At 41.4% G+C, this 18970-nt stretch overlaps 1 protein-coding gene across 3 annotated transcripts in view; it reads right to left on the reverse strand.

Annotated features, from left to right (window-relative positions):
* shank2b (SH3 and multiple ankyrin repeat domains 2b) overlaps positions 1-18970 on the reverse strand; it is a 1221224-nt gene that overhangs the window by 508226 nt on the left and 694028 nt on the right. For all 3 annotated transcript variants that reach the window (XM_059976077.1, XM_059976076.1, XM_059976075.1), the window contains one exon: positions 17770-17845. In XM_059976077.1, coding sequence (XP_059832060.1) covers positions 17770-17845 — 76 coding nt within the window. The remainder of the gene's footprint in view (positions 1-17769; positions 17846-18970) is intronic.

The raw sequence follows: 18970 nt of genomic DNA on the forward strand, positions 1-18970 counted from the left end.
TGCGTTCTGTACCTGTTATCTGCTGGTGGAGATCAGTGGATCTATGGAAGGAAAGAAATTGTCAAGGTTTCAGGTTGAAACCCTGCACAATGACTGACAATGGTGAGGGGTGATGGCCAGCATAAAGAAGAGAAAGGTTTCTATCTTCAAGGATCAACTTTATTCGCCATGCATTATACATTTATATGTATTAGGAATTTGCTGTAGTGTGTTGGTCAGGACGTGACATGCAACACAAAACAACAACATTCAACAATTATAAAGAATTTTAAAGTATTATATAAAAAATAGAGTTAGAGGTTAAAATACACCTGTGGAATGAAGTGCACATAAATACCAGCATGTATTTATAATGTAAATAACACTATAAATGACCTCTTTGACAAGGATTTTCCACCCTATACCCAGGACCCCTTCTCCCATCTCCAAGCCTCCTCCTCTTCCTGGACATCCTGCTCTGGTTCCCTGTCTGCTCTGGATCTTTTCATTTCTAATCGACGACAGGCATCAACCTGCTCAACTTCAGCACTCCACTCTCCTCCTCAAACTTTACCCCTTCTGAATGCATTGCCCTCCACTCTCTCCACACCACTCCCAACCTTACTGTCAAACCCACAGACAAAGGGGATGCTGTTGAAGAGCGGCAGACTGACCTCCAAATAGCTGAGGTCAAGCAGCAACTCTCAGACACCTCCTCTTACTACCACAAAGCAGAGGTGTCTTGAACTAAATGGCACAGAGTGATAGTGATAAGGGGGTTTGCCTCCACAACCCAGGCTATGCTCTCTTCTCATTGCTGCCATCAGGAAGAAGGTACAGAAGCCTCAAGACCCACACCACCAGATGCAGGAACAGTTATTACCCCTCAACCATCAGGCTCTTGAACCAGAGGGGATAACTTCACTCACCCCAACACTGAGCTGCTCGCACAACTTAAGGGTTCACTTTCAAGGTTTTTCATCTCATGTTCTCGATATTTATTGCTTATTTATTTATTATTATTACCTTTTCTCTTTTTGTATTTGCACAGTTTGTTGTCTTTTGCACATACAGTAGGCTTTTGTCTTGTTGGGTGTGGTCTTTGATACAGAATCATTAACAGAATCAATAATTCTAATGTGTTTCTTTGAATGCGCACAGGAAAATGAATCTCAGAGTTGTACGTGGTGACATATACATACTTTGATAATAAATTTATTTTGAATTTTGGGATCTGACGAAGATCTTTTTGTCATATAGACTGAAGTCGGAATGTGGAACGCACAACCCAGTGGAGGGAGGGATTTTCGCTGTATTTGCGAAATATTTTCATAAACGCTTAAAAGTCACAAACATTTGGATTAGTGTAGGTAAGTATCTACTTGTCAGCATGGACCTATTAGGCTGGAAGCCCTGTTTCTGTACTGTATGAGTCTACAACTCAAAGGAAAGCTTCTGAAGTAGATGGTAGAGAAGGCTTTTGGCATGATGGCCTTCAGTAGTTATGCATGAGTATGGGAGTTGGGTTGTTACGTGATACAACCAAGAGTTGTCTTTAAAAAGAGTTTTTTGTCAGTTTTTTCTTGTAATCTCGTGCATTTGCTTTGTCCTTGGATTGTTTACCTTTTATGTCTAATTGTTTGTTTTTGCACGAGCTCAGATTTTTTTCCACTTTGATTTGCAGGTGTTTCATTTGGGGCCATGGGATTGTTAAGCTTTTTGTATTTATCACTTTCTTTAATTTTGGTTAATGTAATTAGCACATTATTTTCAACGTCTGGAATTTCTACATGCTCCTGGGTGTTTTTCTGTTGGGCCATTGTGGTTCCTTGTTGAGTGAAACTCAGACCGAGTTCTTCCGTGTATCAAAAGTGATTTCTGATCATTGAGAGCTTACCAGAGCTCTTGCTAGTTTTTCTGGTTAATTTTCTGGAATACATCTGTAGTTTTGTCTGAATTGCCAATACCTCTGTGATTCCTGCACTTGAGTTTTCCAGTGTTGGAAGACTGCACTTGGAGTATTGTGTACAGCACTGTTATAGGAAATGCAAAAGTAAATTGGAAAGTGCGTGGAGAAGAATTGAAGATGCTGCCTGACTCAAGGGCTTGAATTCCAGTGAGAGGTGAGGATGGATAGACCTCATTCCTTAGGGGTCACCATTATGGAGGTATATAAAATCATGAGGGGTATAAGTAAATTGAATACATGTTGCTTTTTTCTCAGAGAAGAGAAACAAACAAAACTAGAGGGCATAAGTTTAAGGTGAGAGGATTTAAAAGGGAACCAAGAGGCAAATTCTTCATGCAGAGTTTGGAATAAACTGCCAGAGAAAGTGGTTGAGGCAGGCACAATAACAACATTTTATAGACATTTAAGTAAATATATGGAGGCACAAGATAACCTGCAGATGCTGAAAATCTAGAGCAGGGATTCCCAACCTGAGATCCACTGACTCTTCAATTAATGGCATGGGTCTATATCATAACAAAATGGTTGGGAATCCCCTGATCTAATAATAGGCATCCGTTAATCTTGTGAGACCATGGATTTGTGCCTTTGGAAGGTTTCCAGGGCGCAGACCTGGGCAGGGTTGGATGGGAGACTGGCAGTTGCCCAAGCTGCAAGCCTTCCCCTCTCCACGCCACTGATGTTGTCCAAGGGAAGGGCACTAGGACCCTAGCAGCTTGGCACCGGTGTCGTCGCAGAGCAATGTGTCCTCAAGGACACAACGCGCTGCCTCAGCTGAGACTAGAACCAGTGACCTTCAGATCACTTATCCACTAGGCCACGGCCCTGTACTGGAGCAATACACTTAAAATGCTGGAGGAACTTAGCAAATTAGGCAGCATCCATGGAGGGAAATGAATAGTTGATATTTTGGCCCAAGATCCTTCACCACAGAAGGGTTTGAGAGGAATATGGGCCAAACACAGGCAAATAGAACTTTCTTAGTGGGCGCCATGGTAAGCATGAATGAGCTCTGCCAAAGGGGCTGATTCTGTGCTTTATTTCTCTATGGTTCTAAAAGGAACCCTTTAGCCAAAAGTTAAATTTGTGAAGTGACCATTAAGATACTGACAACACAGATCCCATCCTAGGGCTTGATGAGAAGGAACAATATATATTAAGCTTCAAGGTAGCTTTAACCGTGATTAATATAGAATGTTCCTGCAGCACACAGCTGAAAACAGATGAACAACTCTCCAGAGAATTATTCTGAGCTACAATAGCAGCACATGACAACCAATACTGATGACAGAATGTCAAGTAATCTTAAGCAAATATTATGGATTGGTAACGGAAGGGAGGTCTCTTACAAATTGAAAGGATTGTACTTGTGGGTTAATTATGTTCAATGTCATTCCTAATCAGATAACACCATGTTTTTTAAAAAAAATGGAGACAGGGTTAGAACAAGGAATGATAGGCCAATCAGCCTGGCATTGGTAGAGGTAAAGCTTTTCAGAAAAAGCCTAAGGAGGGCATAAAAAGGATCAGCACTTAGCAAAGCACAGGTTAAACAAGAAAAAAACAGCACGTATTTTTGAAGAAGTGTCATATATGATGGTCAAGTGCAAGTGTAACGGCGAAGGTTTATGAGGGTAAAACCTCATGATGAGGGTGATTTGCTTTACAAGGATTTCAGCAACAGTACATGTTCCCTACCCAACAACCGTCCCTCAGAACTGTATCAGATTCTCAGCCCTTAGCTGAGGTTGTTACGTTCAACTCTCATATGGGGAACTTGCACACCATTCTGTCTCAAGAGTGAATGAAAGAGTTAGAGAGTCAGGCAGTACAGAAATAAGTTCTTTGGCCAAACGAGTCCATGCCACTAAGATACCCATCTAACGCCATCCCATGCAGCTGGCTTAGACAGTACCGTCTCTGGCTGCAAATTCCCTTCCAAAGCTTCTCTGCTGCTTTTCTTTCCCTTATTTTGCTTTTTACAAACTATTCCTTTGACCGAACCATAAACTGGACCAGAAGTTATTCATTGGCACCTAGTAATTACTCTGTTTCTCAGTAAGATCAAGGCTGATCTGACCTTTGCCCCTTTTGACTATTCTCCAGAAACTCTGACTCCCCAAAGCCAAAACGTTGTTGTACCTCAGCAACGAGGCTAACTCATGCTGGTGGTCAGCCGAGGGATCACAGGTAAATGCTGACCAGCTGCAGCGTACTTGTTAGCACGAACCCATGTATCTGATTCCTGAAGCACCTAGGAGGGAGGCTGCCTCGTAGCACTGTCACCCTGGGTTCCATCCTGAGCTCAGTCTGCATGTTTCGCTGTGACCATGTGGTTTTCCTCTGGGTTCTTGAGTTTCTTTCCGCACCACAAAGATCTGCATCCCGATCAGTTAACTGACTAACTGACCACTGTAAATTGCTCCTGGTGTAGGCAAGTGGTAGAATCTGGCTGGTTATAGAAATGCAGGGGTAATAAAATGGGATTAGTGAAAATGGGTGTTAGGGAGTTGGCACAGATTTCATGGACTGAAGTAAAATAGTTCAAAGTTTATTATCAAAGTACATATACTACCCTGAGACTCATTTTCTTCTGGATATTCACAGTAGGTCACAGAAATTCAATAGAATCACTGAAAAATTACACACAAACAGACTGACGAAAACCCCAGTGTGTAAAAGAAGACAGACTACAAATTGAAATTAAGTAGATAGCTGCTGAGAACATAAGTTGTAAAGTCCTTGAAAGTAGGTCCATAGGTTCTGGAATCCTTTTAGAAACAGAAAACATACAGCACAATACAGGCCCTTAGGCCCACAAAGCTGTGCCGAACATCTCCCTACCGTAAAACTACCTAGACTTTACCCACAGCCCTCTATTTTTCTAAACTCCATGTACCCATCCAGGAGTCTCTTAAAAGACCCGATCACATCTGCCTCCACCACCGCCACCGGCAGCCCATTCTACACACTCACCACTCTCTGCGTAAAAAACTTACCCCTGACATCTCCTCTTCTAAGGTACCTACTTCTAAGCACCTTAAAACTGTGCCCCCTTGTGTTAGCCACTTCAGCCCTGTGGAAAAGCCTCTGACTATCCACATGATCAATGCCTCTCATTATCTTGTACACCTCTATCAGGTCACCTCTCATCCTCCGTTGAAGTGACTGATATTATCCACACTGGACTAGCGGCATGATTGCTGAACCTGGCGTTGTAGGACTAAGGCTCCCGTACCTCCTTCACAATGGCAGCAGTGAGAAGAGAGGGCCTGCTTCTTTGCTGCATTAATAGTATCATGCACCTTCAGAGCCTTCTAATAATTTTCAATGGTGACTTTATATGTACTGACCCTGGATGCGATACTCAAAGGAATGCAAGGTCCCCCAGGAGGGAACTGCTGTTTTATATTCATTTGCCCCATCATTGAAATGTTTCCACAACCAATGGACTCACTTTCAAGGACTCTCCATCTCATGTTCTTGATACTTAGTGCTTATTTATTTATTATTATTATTTCTTTCTTTTGTGTTTGCACTATTTGTTGTCTTCTGCACTCCAGTTGTACGGGTAAGTTGGGCAGTCTTTCATTGATTTGGCTATGATTATTAGTCTACAGATTTATTGAGTATGTCCGCAAGAAATTGAACTTCAGAGTTGTATACAGTGACATATATGTACTTGGATAATAAATTTACTTTGAACTTTGAACTCCCCTTATAGGAGGCCATTGAGACTGGAGTAGAGGGCTCATTGCACTGAAGTCAAGTTTGAGTACTTTTCATCTTAATTGGATATCAGAATTTTACCCACACTTGCTGGTATGTGATGACAAAACATTCCCAATATTACTTAAACAAAATTTAGTCTCAACAACATAGTCAGTGGTCACTTTATTAGTTACACCTGTACACCAGCCCGTTAATGCGAATATCTAATCCACCAATGATGTGGCAGCAATTCAAAGCAGGCAGACATGGTCAAGAGGTTCAATTGTTGTTCAGATCAAACATCAGAATGGGGAAAGATGTGATCTACTATAAGTGACTTTGACTGTGGAATGATTGTTGGTGCCAGACAGGGTGGTTTGAGTATCTCAGAAACTGCTGATCTCCAGGGATTTTCATTCACAATCTCTCGAGTTTACAGCGAATGGAGCAAAAAGCATCAAAACCCCATAGATGAAAATGCTTTGTTAATGAGAGTGGTCAGAGAAGAATGGCTGGACTGGTTCCACCTGACAGGAAGGCGGCAGTAACTCAAATAACCACGCAGTACAACAGTGGTGTGCAGAACATCTCCAAGGGTACAACACGTCGAAACTTGACATGAATGGGCTACAGCTGCAGAAGACCATGACCACAAAATCAGTGGTCACTGAGTGTATTTCTGACTATCCCTGCCACAGTATATAACATCTAAACATAAAGGAAACAGATCAGTATTGATAAGGAAAAGTTTTAGGAGGTTGTAAGCTCCTGACCCTCCGTGAAATGGATATTGTGATAAAACAATAGACTTAAAATACAAAGCTTGAGCATCAGTGTGAATTCAACTTCACATGAGCCTTCATCACACAATAGGGATAGTGGAGTGGAGTTTCAATTAGAGATCAATTAATTCTATTCTTTTGTACAACCTGAATTGCTACTTTCATTGAAATATTGCTCCAATTTCACATTGATTTAATTTAAATCTGCATACAGTACAATAATGACCTATTTGCAACTGAGACTCATTTTAAACAGCTTAGAATATCTGAATTAATTAATCTAAATTGGTTTGTGCATATCTGCTATCTTGTTCAATTTAGATCACTCTAGACAGAATCCATCCTTTATGTTCTTTTCCAATGCTTATTGGGTTTTATGGTAGTATTTCTTTTTTGTATGGAAGTGAAGCACCTCAAAGAGAGCAAGTTCTCAGAGACCCAGTACCTGCTGTTTTATGAAGAAGCTTATCCTTCCAAAGCAATGGCCTTTGTGGTTTTGTAGTGGGAATGCCAATGATCCCAACTTGCAGGTGACCTTCAACACACCCAATGGAAAGTGAGCTGCAACCATCCCAACATACGCACAGTGACCACATTATAAGGTGCACCTATACTCCTGCTCATTAATGTGAATATCTAATCAGCCAATCATGTGGCAGCAGCTCAATGCGTAAAAGCATGCTGACATGGTCAAGAGGTTCAGTTGTTGTTCAGACCAAACAACAGAATGGGGAGGAAATGTGATCTAAATGACTTTGACTGTGGAATGATTGTTGATGCCAGGCAGGGGGGTTTGAGTATCTCAGAAATTGCTGATTCCCTGGGATTTGCAAGCACAACAATTTCTGGAGTTTATAGAGAATGGTGCAAAAACAAACAAAAAAAAATTCAGTTAGCAGCAGTTCTATGAGGTGAAAATGTCCTGTTAATGAGAGAGGTCAGAGGAGAATGGCCAGACTGGTTGAAGCAGACAGGAAAGTGACAGTAACTCAAAAAACCACGAGTTACAACAGCGGTGTGCAGAAGAGCATCTCTGAACACACAACATGTTGAACCTTGAGGTGGATGTGCTCCAGCAGCAGAAGACCACAGAATGCAGAAATACAAGAAATAGCTAATAAAGTGGTCACTGTGTCTATTAACAGCACACCACAAGAGGAAGGAAATCCTCAAGCCATCAGTCTGTGCTGAGTGCAAACTTATGTCCCAGAGAACAGTTTGATATTCTGCCAATCCTGCCTTGTCTTCTCTCTGTGTCCTTTCTAAATAAAGACAGGAGAGATCCATTTTCTGAACACTTCATCATTAAGTGGTTCTGTTGATGCAATGCTGAAAACCACTTAACTGTTAATAATGTTATAAAAGTATTAATGTAACTGTTGTCTATCAGTTAAGTGATGATTAGGAGTGCACTTTATTTATATAAGTATCAGAACAAACTACAGTTACAGCTTGTAATGAACAAATGTTCACAAGCTTCTGAGCTTGTTAATCACTTTAATATTTAATACCAACAGAAGGTCTTTTAATTCTTTCCATTATCATCTACATTTAGTGGAAGAGTCAATTGATTATAACAGGTTCTGAAAAAAAGTATAGCCACTTTAGTTCACAGTAGCCTGGCAGTAAGTGTAATGCTTTAAAATGCCAGTGATCGGAGCTCAGTTCGTCTGTAAGGAGTTTGTACATTCTCCCTGTGACCATATGGGTCTCCTCCAGGTGCTCCAGCTTCCTCCCACATTCCAAAGACGGACAGGCTAAGATTAATAAGTTGTGGGTCTGCTACATTGGCACCAGAAGTGTGGCAACAACTGCAGGCAGTGCCCAGCACATCCTCAGAGTGTGTTGGTCGCTGACACAAAGAACACATTTCACTGTATGTTTCGATGTACATGTGACAAATAAAGCTAATCTTTAACCGTTGAAGATCTTTAACCTTTAATTGCTTGGAGAATAATATTATCTGGTATCAATCAGAGCAGCAGTTCCCAAAGTGGGAGATATTGCCCTCTCTTGCCCCCAAACCACAGGGCAGTGGGAGTTTCAAAGGGGGCAGTAAAGGTGGTGGCGTTTGGTAGCAAGTGGGGCTGCTAAAGGATTACAGATTTAACTTAAGAAATAAACTTATTATTATAAGCATGTGATCCTCTGTACCTTATAATTGATTATAATGATCATGTAATCATCTCATCTTTTGCTCACTCCCTGTTCTCTTAGACTTTGCTTAAAATGTGCTATAGTTGTTGAAAAGCAATGTGGCACTTCTGCATTTGGCATATTATATGAAATATGGACTGAAGGAATTATGTTATTTCCAGCCCGGCCCACACATTATTGCCATTCACTACTGTAGTACAGTGTTAGTTAGTACAATTCCCATACTCTTATCACGAGTGACACAGTTCCTTAGAATTAGACTATGGCATTCAATTGAGTAAAATTCTGAATCTGGCCTTTCAAATGGTCTTGACCTCTTTTCTAGCTCAAGGTGCAACCAACATATCATTGCCCCACTTTATGTACCTTCAGGCAAAGAGTCAGGTTTTGCCTGATCTATGAATATGTAAAAGCTTTCCCTTTTATTGATTGCAGTATTTGAGGTTAGATTGAAACAATAGGTGATTGACTATGGTTTCTAGTCCATAATGAAAATGGTAGAAGCAAATCAAATGAAAAAGACGTATCGACAGTATAGTCTGGAGTATCTGAAATATGGGCTTATACCAGCAGCAAACAACCAATAGCAGCCAATGTGTGAAAAAAGCTCTTTTTCAAATGAGGTTGCAATAACATTTGAAGAGAATACACTCTGATGAAGCAAATAAGACTTTGGCTTATTTTCAGTCACTTTCAGAAATGGAAAACACTTCAAAATGTGCTTGCCAGCACTTTGCAGCAAAACAGTGATGGTTTGCATGCTTCATGTAACGTTTCATTGCTCATTACTAAACCTGGAAAATCTCATGCTAATTCAGAACTAATTCTGCCAGCAGTAAAGAAGGTTCTGAATACAGTTTTGTATAAGTCACCAGACCAAATAATAAAAGCCATTCCACTCAGCAACAACTCAATTCAAAGACGAATATTTGTAATGTCTGAGAATGTGGAAGGCACATTGTGCAATATACTTAGGACAACAGAATCTTCTGCAGTTGGATTAGTCAATTTTGCCAGGCAACAAATCTTTGCTTCTTGGCTCTGTTCGCTTCATAAAAGTTGAAAGTATGGTTCATGAGTTGTTATTTGTAAGGGGAAGAGAAACAGATATGAAGGAGCAGTCAATATTTCAGGTAGTTGAACAATTTTTCAAAGAGAAGGACATTTTGCTCACCAACATTCTTGTTTGTACAACAGATGGGGCACCATAAATGACAGGATGCCACCACAGTGTTAATATTTTCTTGAAAAAACCTTTACCATTCACTGTTTAATTCACACACAACATTTAGTCACCAAAAAATCTAAATGATCGGCTGCAGAAATCATTAAATACTGCTATCACAGCGGTAAATAAAATCATGTGCCAATAACTTAATTCTCAACTATTTTGAAAGCTTTGTATTGAAAATGATGAACTCTCAAAGCTCTCAAAGGGGAGCTGCCTGAGATGCTTTTATGCACTTTTTGAAACTGTGATAAAATTCTTTGAAGACTCGAGTGCTTCATTCAGTAATAAACTCAAGAATATTTGGCATGACATTAGATATCAGTCAGAATTATTCACCAAGTTTAATGAAAAAATCAATTGCAAGAAAATGATGTAAATCTTATCAAAATCTTATCAATCATCTCCACACTTCTGCCTTATTTAACCCAATTAAGTTCAACACTGGTTGTCACAACCCTTTCCCATTTCTGAGCCTCTCTGAGTTGGAAGAGAAAGAAAGAATACCAGGTAATGATTTTCAGGTATAACGTGCCCACCTGGGTGATCCACATAAAGACACATCAGAAGAGATTTCGGGACCTTCTCTCGATCCAAATTCTAAACTGGGTAATAAGTCCATTTCTGAACACTTGTAATGAGGCATTAACAGGAAGGATGGAGGAAGAACTGATCTCACTACAAGATGACTTTGAGCTGAAGCTGAGGTTCAAAAAATCTTAGCAAGAACTCTGATTTCAGAAAGAAATCTCTGAACACTCTTCTGCACCATGGAAAAAAGGTCTAGATGTTCTTTATTACCCTTCCAGCATAATATTTAGTGCAGCACATTTTCAGTGCAGTCATCCAACTTCTTTCAAAACAAAACAGCTTGCAAATTACTGAACTTGGGGTTCTGAGACTCCTTCTGAGTGACATTCAGCCTGATGTTGAGAAGCTGATATCACTGTACCAAGTCCGTCCATCTCATTGAATGGTGAGAAAGCAATGAAATAGTGAATGTCTGAAGTAATGTACGCTATAAAATTGTCGATGAAAATTGTTTTTACAGTAATTAAATAAAGAAATAATTTTATTTGTAACTTTAAATAGATTTTAATAATTTTTGCTGTTATTTGTCACCACTTTGAATTTGCAGTTCCGTTTTTCTTTCACTGTGCATTGGAAATCAAAATTATTTATAGTTTTTATGTAATAGCCAGAAAGGGAGAGGAGTTGCTGGGGATGTGGTTTGGGAACCAAGCAGGTGGTAGCCACTGGGTTGGAGCAATACAACACAGATACAGGCTCTTCGGCCTAACCGGTTATCTTAGGGTCAAAAGGTAATGGCTTCAAATCTTACACTGAAGGTTTAAACCTTTCCAGTGGTCATCATGTATGATTGAATGACAATAAAACTGAAACTTAAACAGATGGGAGGAATGGAGTGCTGATCTTCAACTAAGATATTAAACTGAACAATATCTGCACCCTCCAGCCGGCCAAAGTTCCCATGAGGGCTGCTGGGAAGAAGAGCGAGGACGTCCTGCACTGTGGGGTAGGTTCATAAACCTGGTTCAAGGCCAATCTTCGATGCTGGCTGTGTGGAGTTTGTATAATTTTCCTGTGGTGGCGTGGGTGACCTTCATGTCCTCTAGTTTCCTCCCACATTCAAAAGACATGGAGGATGTTAGGACGTTAGGTTAATTGGCTCCTGTAAAATGTCTGTAGGTGAACGATAAAATCTGGGTTGGGGGGGGAGGTGGTGTGGAGGGCATTGATGGGAACCTGAATGGAATAAAGTGATTTAGGACAGGGTTAGTGCATACATGGGTGTGTGATTGTCAGTCCACTCCTCATAAACTGACAGTGGTCTGTTTTGTTACTAGATCTCACAATGACTCAAAATCTAACTTCATGAAAGGAGGTCCATGGAATGCCTTGCCAGGGCTGGTGGTAGAGGCAGACACATCAGGGCCATTTAATAAAAACTTAAGATACAAGGATGAAAGAAAAATGGACTATGTGGGAGGGAAGGGTTAGATTGAATTTAGAGTAGGATAAAAAAGTTGGTGCAGCATTCTGGGCCGAAGGACCTGTAATGTTTCATGTTCTACGAAAGCAAATTATCACGATGCTACTTGCGGGATCTTGCTGTGTGCAACTTGCAGTGTGCGTGTCCCTGCGCTAATATTAAAGTGATTAACAAGTTCAGCAGCTTCTGAGTATTTGTTCATCACAGGCTGTAACTGAAGTTTGTCCTGATACTTATATAAATAAAGTACACTTCTAATTGTCACTTAACTAAAAAGAGCTTTGGATGTCCTGAAAGCTTCTGTAGTAAGATGCAGAGATGGTGACTCGTGCTTGGACTTGAGAAGAGCCTATAGCCTACAAGATTTCAGAGAATTTTCAGCAGCAGTAACTGCACTGACCCGTAAGCCACTGAGACTGGAGCAGAGGACAAATTGACTGCTGTATTTCCGAAATGATAACACTGATTATACAAGAAACAGCTCTGGTTGTAAAGCGCTCTGACTCAATCTGATGATGTCAGAATCGGAGCCATGGCAATGTAGCAGTTAGCGCAATGCCATAACAGCCTGAGGCGTCACAGAGTTCAAAGTTCAATTCCAGTGCTCTCTCTGAGGAGTCTCTGTACATCCTCACAGTGGAATGCGCGGGTTTTCTCTGGGTCCTCCAATTTCCTCCCACGGTCCAAAGATGTACCGGTCATTGTAAATCAGAATCAGATTTAATATCACCAGCATATTTTGTGAAATTTGTTAACTTTGCAGCAGTAGTACAATGCAATACATGATAATATAGAAAAAAAACCTGTGAATTACGGTAAATATATAAAAATATTAAATAGTTAAATCACACACACAAAATGCTGGTGGAACACAGCAGGCCAGGCAGCATCTATTGGAAGAAGCGCTGTCGATGTTTTGGGCCGAGACCCTTCGTCAGGACTAACCAAAAGGAAAGATAGTAAGAGATTTGAAAGTAGTGGGGGGAGGGGAAATGCAAAATGATAGGAGAAGACCGGAGGGGATGGGATGAAGCTAAGAGCTGGAAAGGTGATTGGCAAAGGTGATACAGAGCTGGAGAAGGAAAAGGATCATGGGACGGGAGGCCTCAGGAGAAAGAAAGTTTGGGGGGGGGGGACACCAGAGGGAGATGGAGAACAGGCAAACAACTAAATATGTCAGGGATGGGGTAAGAAGGGGAGGAGGGGCATTAACGGAAGTTAGAGAAGTCAGGTTGGAGGCTACCCAGCCAGTATATAAGGTCTTGTTCCTCCAACCTGAGTTTGGATTCATTTTGACAATAGAGGAGGCCATGGATAGACATATCAGAATGGGAATGGGACGTGGAATTAAAATATGCGGCCACTGGGAGATCCTGCTTTCTCTGGCGGACCGAGTGTAGGTGTTCAGCGAAACTGTCTCCCAGTCTGCGTCGGGTCTCACCAATATACAAAAGACCACACCGGGAGCACCGGATGCAGTATACCACACCAGCTGACTCACAGGTGAAGTGTCGCCTCACCTGGAAGGACTGTCTGGGGCCCTGAATGGTGATGAGGGAGGAAGTGTAAGGGCAGGTGTAGCACTTGTTCCTCTTACAAGGATAAGTGTCAGGAGGGAGATCAGTGGGAAAGGATGGGGGGGATGAGTGGACAAGGGAGTCGTGTAGGGAGCGATCCCTGTGAAAAGCAGAAAGGGGGGGGAGGGAAAAATGTGCTTGGTAGTGGAATCCCGTTGGAGGTGGCGGAAGTTACGGAGAATTATACGTTGGACCTGGAGGCTGGTGGGGTGGTAGGTAAGGACAAGGGGAACCCTATCCCGAGTGGGGTGGCAGGAGGCTGGGGTGAGGGCAGATGTGTAAGAAATGGGAGAGATGCGTTTGAGAGCAGAGTTGATGGTGAACGAAGGGAAGCCCCTTTGTTTAAAAAAGGAAGACATCTCCTTCATCCTGGAATGAAAAGCCTCATCCTGAGAGCAGATGTGGCGGAGTCAGAGGAATTGTGAGAAGGGGATAGCATTTTTGCAAGAGACAGGGTGGGAAGAGGAATAGTCCAGGTAGCTGTGAGAGTCTGTAGGCTTATAGTAGATATCAGTAGATAGGCCGTCTCCAGAGATGGAGACAGAAAGATCAAGAAAGGGGAGGGAGGTGTTGGAAATGGACCAGGTAAATTTGAGGGCAGGGTGAAAGTTGGAGGCAAAGTTAATGAAGTCAACGAGCTCAGCATGCGTGCAGGAGGCAGCAACAATGCAGTCGTCGATGTAGCGAAGGAAAAGAGGGGGATGGATACCCGTATAGACTTGGAACATGGACTGTTCCACAACGCCAACAAGAAGGCAGGCATAACTGGGACCCATACGGGTGCCCATGGCTGCATCCTTGGTTTGGAGGAAGTGGGGGGAGCCAAAGGAGAAATTATTGAGAGTAAGGACTAATTCCGCTAGTTGGAGGAGAGTGGTGGTAAAGGGGAATTGGTTAGGTCTGGAATCCAAAAAAAAAGTGAAGAGCTTCGAGACCATCTCGGTGGGAGATGGTATATAGGGACTGGACGTCCATGGTGAAAATAAGACAATGGGGGCCAGGGAACTTAAAATCACTGAAAAAATTCAAAGCATGAGAAATGTCACGAACATAGGTGGGAAGAGATTGAACAAGGCGGGGATGAGTCAGTGTCAAGGTATGCAGAAATGAGTTCAGTGGGGCAGGAGCAAGCTGAGACAATAGGTCTACCTGGACAGGCAGGTTTGTGGATCTTGGGTAGAAGGTAGAAACGGGAAGTGCGGGGTGTGGGAACTATGAGGTTGGTGGCAGTGGATGGGAGATCCCCAGAGCCAATAAGGTTGGTGATTGTATAGGAGACAATGCCCTGGTGCTCCTTAATGGGGTCATGATCAAGGGGTAAATAAGAGGAGGTTAAATTAAATTGTTCTGTCATTAGGTTAGGACTACTCGGGTTTGTCAGGGGTTGCTGTGGTGGTGTAGCTCGAAGGGTTGGAAGGCCTACTCTGTGGTGTGTCGCTAAATTGACTAATTAATTAATTCCAAATCAGAATCTGGTTTAATATAAATGTCATAGGGGGGTAGTGTTCATGGGTGGGTTCATTATCTGTTCAGAAATCTGTTGATGGAAGGAAGAAGCTGTTACTAAAATGTGCCTTCATGTTCCTGTATTTGCTCTCTGAAGGTAATAGAGATGAGAGAGCAAGTCCTGGCTGATGTAATCGATGGATGCTGCCTTTGTGAGGATTGGCATTTTAAAGGTGTCCTCAATGGTTGGGAGACTAGTGCACATGATGGAGCTGGCTAAGTTTACAACCCCCTGCAGCTTTTCCCAATCTGACATGAAATGCATTCTATAAAAACAGGTTTTACTTTTGATTCTAGGCTTTAAAATATACAAGCAGGCAGATCAATGGCTCAATTCCTGCTCTATTTTAAATACCATAAGATATAGAAGAAGAATTAGGCCATTTGGCCCATCAAGTCTGCTCTATCACTTCATCATGGCTGATCCATTTTCCTTCTCCTGGCTAATCTCCTGACTTCTTCCCATATTTCTTCAGACCATGACTAATCAAGAATCTATCAACCCCTGCCTTAAATATATCCAATCACTTGGGCTCCAGAGCTGCCTGTGGAAATGAATTCCACAGGTTCACTACTCCCTGGTGAAAGAAATTCATTCTCATCTCTATCTGTGACATCCCTCTGTTCTGAAGCTGTGTCCTGCGGTGTTAGACTTCCCCACCACAGAAAGCATCCTCTCCACATCCATTCTGTTGAGACCTTTCAACATTCAAAAGGTTTCAAAGAGATCCCACCTCATTCTTCTGAATTCCAGTGAGTACAGGACCAGAGCTGCTCACAATACTCCAGTGAGACCTCACCATTGTCTTATAAAGCCTCACTATTAGATTCCTGCTTTTATATTCTAGCCCTCTTGAAATGAATACTAACATTGAATTTGCCTTCCTGACCACTGACCCACCTGGCTAGTTAATCTTTAGGGAATCCTGATGAGGAATTCCTCTGCACCTCAGCACTATTTGCCCCTCCTTTTTTGCAGAGTTCTCAACAGCAAATGAGCTTTATACAAATGGAAAATTTGAACACACTTATTGATGACCACTTGACAATGACCTTTCTCTCAAAGTTAGCAATATCAAACAGATGGAAAGGAGATGATGCACACACTGCTGTTTTCATCAATGATAGATCAATCAAAGAGCGTTGAAGGGTACAATTTCCTAGGAGTTGAATGTCGCCAATAACTGATCTTCGCACGGTGGAGTGTTTCCTGACTGGTTGTAGCACAGCATGGTATAGGAACCCCAATGCTCAAGAATTAAAAGTCTACAGAAAGTGTGTACACAGTCCAGCACATCACAGTCAAAGCCTTCCCCACCACTGAGAGTATTTACAAGGACAGCTGCCACTGGAAGGCAGCACCCATATCGAGGACTCCCACTTTTCAGGCCATGCTCTCTGCTTGCATGGTGCACGAGCCTTAGATTCCACACCACAAAATTCAAGAAATATTATTACCTGACAGCCATCAGGTTTCTGAACCAGTGAGGATATTTTCACTCACCACAACTCTGAACTGATTCCAAAATTTACAGACTTACTTTCAAGGACTCTACAATTAACTATATCCTGTAACTCAATGCAGGTAAGAATGCAGGCATGGTCAAGAGGTTCATATGTGGTTCAGACTAAAACATCAGAATAAGGAAGAAATGTGATCCAAGTGATTTTGACCATGGAAAGATGGTTGGTGTCAGATGGGGTGGTTTGAGTATCTCAAAGCAGCTGATGTCCTGGGATTTTCATGCACCACAGTCTCTAGAATTTACAGAAAATGGTGCAAAAACATCTAGTAAGTGGCAATTCTGTGGGCAAAGATGTCTTGTAAATGAGGGAGGAGTGAGGAAAATGGCCAGATTGGTTCATGCTGACTGGAAGCGAATGAAACTCAAATAAACACCCATTAAAGATGTGTGTGCAGAGCAGCATCTCTGAACGCACAACATATCAAACCTTGAAGTGGATGGACCACAGCAGCAGAAGACCACGAACATACACTCAATGGACACATTATTAAATACAGGATGCACCTAATAAAGTGGCTACTGAGTGCATACTACAACCTTGGGCAAGTTTTCCAGGTTTTACCATGTGACAAGTTCCATCCCTCATTGTAATACTCACTTTTATTTCCAAAATTAGCTTTCTACAGAAAATAATGCATTCCTTAAGTTTTCTAGTAGAGAAAACTGCCATATGTTGAATACATTAAAGGCTAGAAATTAAGTTAGTGCAACAAGCTATTAGTCCCAATTAAACCCAATTAAACCAAATAGATTAACATTTGCCTTAAAATAATTGAACAAAAGAATGCTATAAAAATAAATATGTTAAACTTGCCACAGTGATTCCGTAATAATTTGTTGACTGCTGCACCAACAACACTGTTAGTAGTCCAGATTATTTGCAGTGGAAATTTGTCTTGGATGAAATTTACTGAACCAGCAACATCTGAAGGCAGCTTTTGTACTGAGGTCAATGCAACTGACAAACTAATAGGTGGACAATATGTTGCAATATCATACTGACTGTTCGCAATGAAAGATTGGCCTCGCATTACCCCTTTACTATTGTCTGCTAAAGAGTGACTCATTGTTGTTCATACAAATGTGTCAGGTTGTCACCAAAGGTTCATCTGATCAAACACCAAAGCTCTATTGTCAAAATGGTATCCTGAATCATTTGATAATTACAAACCCACTTCGTGGGCAGTACTTTGAGCCTCCTCTGACCTGTCTCTGAACCACGTGAAGAAAGGATTCACATAATCATGGTGGGAAATTGGCCTTTGTCATTCAGAACATTCTCAACGAGACCTAGGTCAAGAAATAATACATCAGTCCTACCTGGCAGCATCAAAACTGTCATAAGATCCAACTGTATAATGCCTGAATAGTTTCTTTGCTTTGTCCGTACGTGTTTCTGTAGGGAGACAAGGAAAGAAAGCTTTAACCATATGAACACCTCATTTGAAAAGCAAAGGAAGTGAAGCACTCAGTTCAGAAGATATCTGATGGATACAACCCATTCCATCAGAGGCAAAACACATTTACAAGGGCAGCCACAAGAAAGCAACATCCATCTCCAAGTACCCCCGCCATTGAGGCCATGCTCTCTTCTCATTGCTGCCATCGGGAAGGAGTTACTGGAGCCTCAACTCTTGTACAACCAAGTTCAAGAATACTTATTACAGTACAACCATCAAGCTCCTGAACCAGGGTCAGTAACTTCACTCATCACAACTCTGCACTAATTCCACAAGCTACTGACTTACTTTCAAGGGCTTTACAATTCATGTTCTCAGGATTATTTTTATATTTGTACAATTTGTCTTCTTTTGCACATTGGTTGATTGTCAATCTTTATATATAGTTTTTCATAAATTCTATTGTATTTCTTTGCTATCTAAATGCCTGCAAGAAAATGAATCTCAAGGTAGCATATGGTGAAATATGTTTACCTAGATATTAAATTGTTTTGACTTTAACTAATATTTCTTCATATCACTCAAGTTCTATCACATTTCAGAGAGTGTCCAAGAGACTCTCATCAGATTCAATATTCCTTTAAATTATTCAAAGTACCAAGAAAATCTTGCAGAGTGTGAAAATGTAACACTGAAGGATAAAATGCAGCAGAGCCGAGTATACGGTGCTTATATCATCAGAGAAAATGGATTTTGTCCGGTGATCTAAATATCATATATTCAGCGGCCACTTTGTTATGTACACCTGTTTACTTTGTCAAAAAGTTTCTTCAGATACATGAAATGTAAAAGAGAGGTGAGAGTGGATATTGGACGGCTGGAAAACAATGTCGGAAAGATAGTATTAAGGAGCAAGAAAACGGAGGATGAACTGAATAAGTATTTTGCTTCAGTTTTCACCGAAGTAGACACTAGAACTTTGGTGAATATTCCATGTGGCAGGGGTCATGAAGTATGTGAATTTACATGACTAGAGAGAAGGATTTTGGTAAACTGAAAGGTCTGAAGGTAGATAAGTCAGCTGGACCAGATGGTGTACACCTCAGGGTTGTGAAAGAGGT

This window comes from Hypanus sabinus, chromosome 7 (genome assembly GCF_030144855.1).
Source record: "Hypanus sabinus isolate sHypSab1 chromosome 7, sHypSab1.hap1, whole genome shotgun sequence".
In the NCBI taxonomy this organism is placed as follows: Eukaryota; Metazoa; Chordata; class Chondrichthyes; order Myliobatiformes; family Dasyatidae; genus Hypanus; species Hypanus sabinus.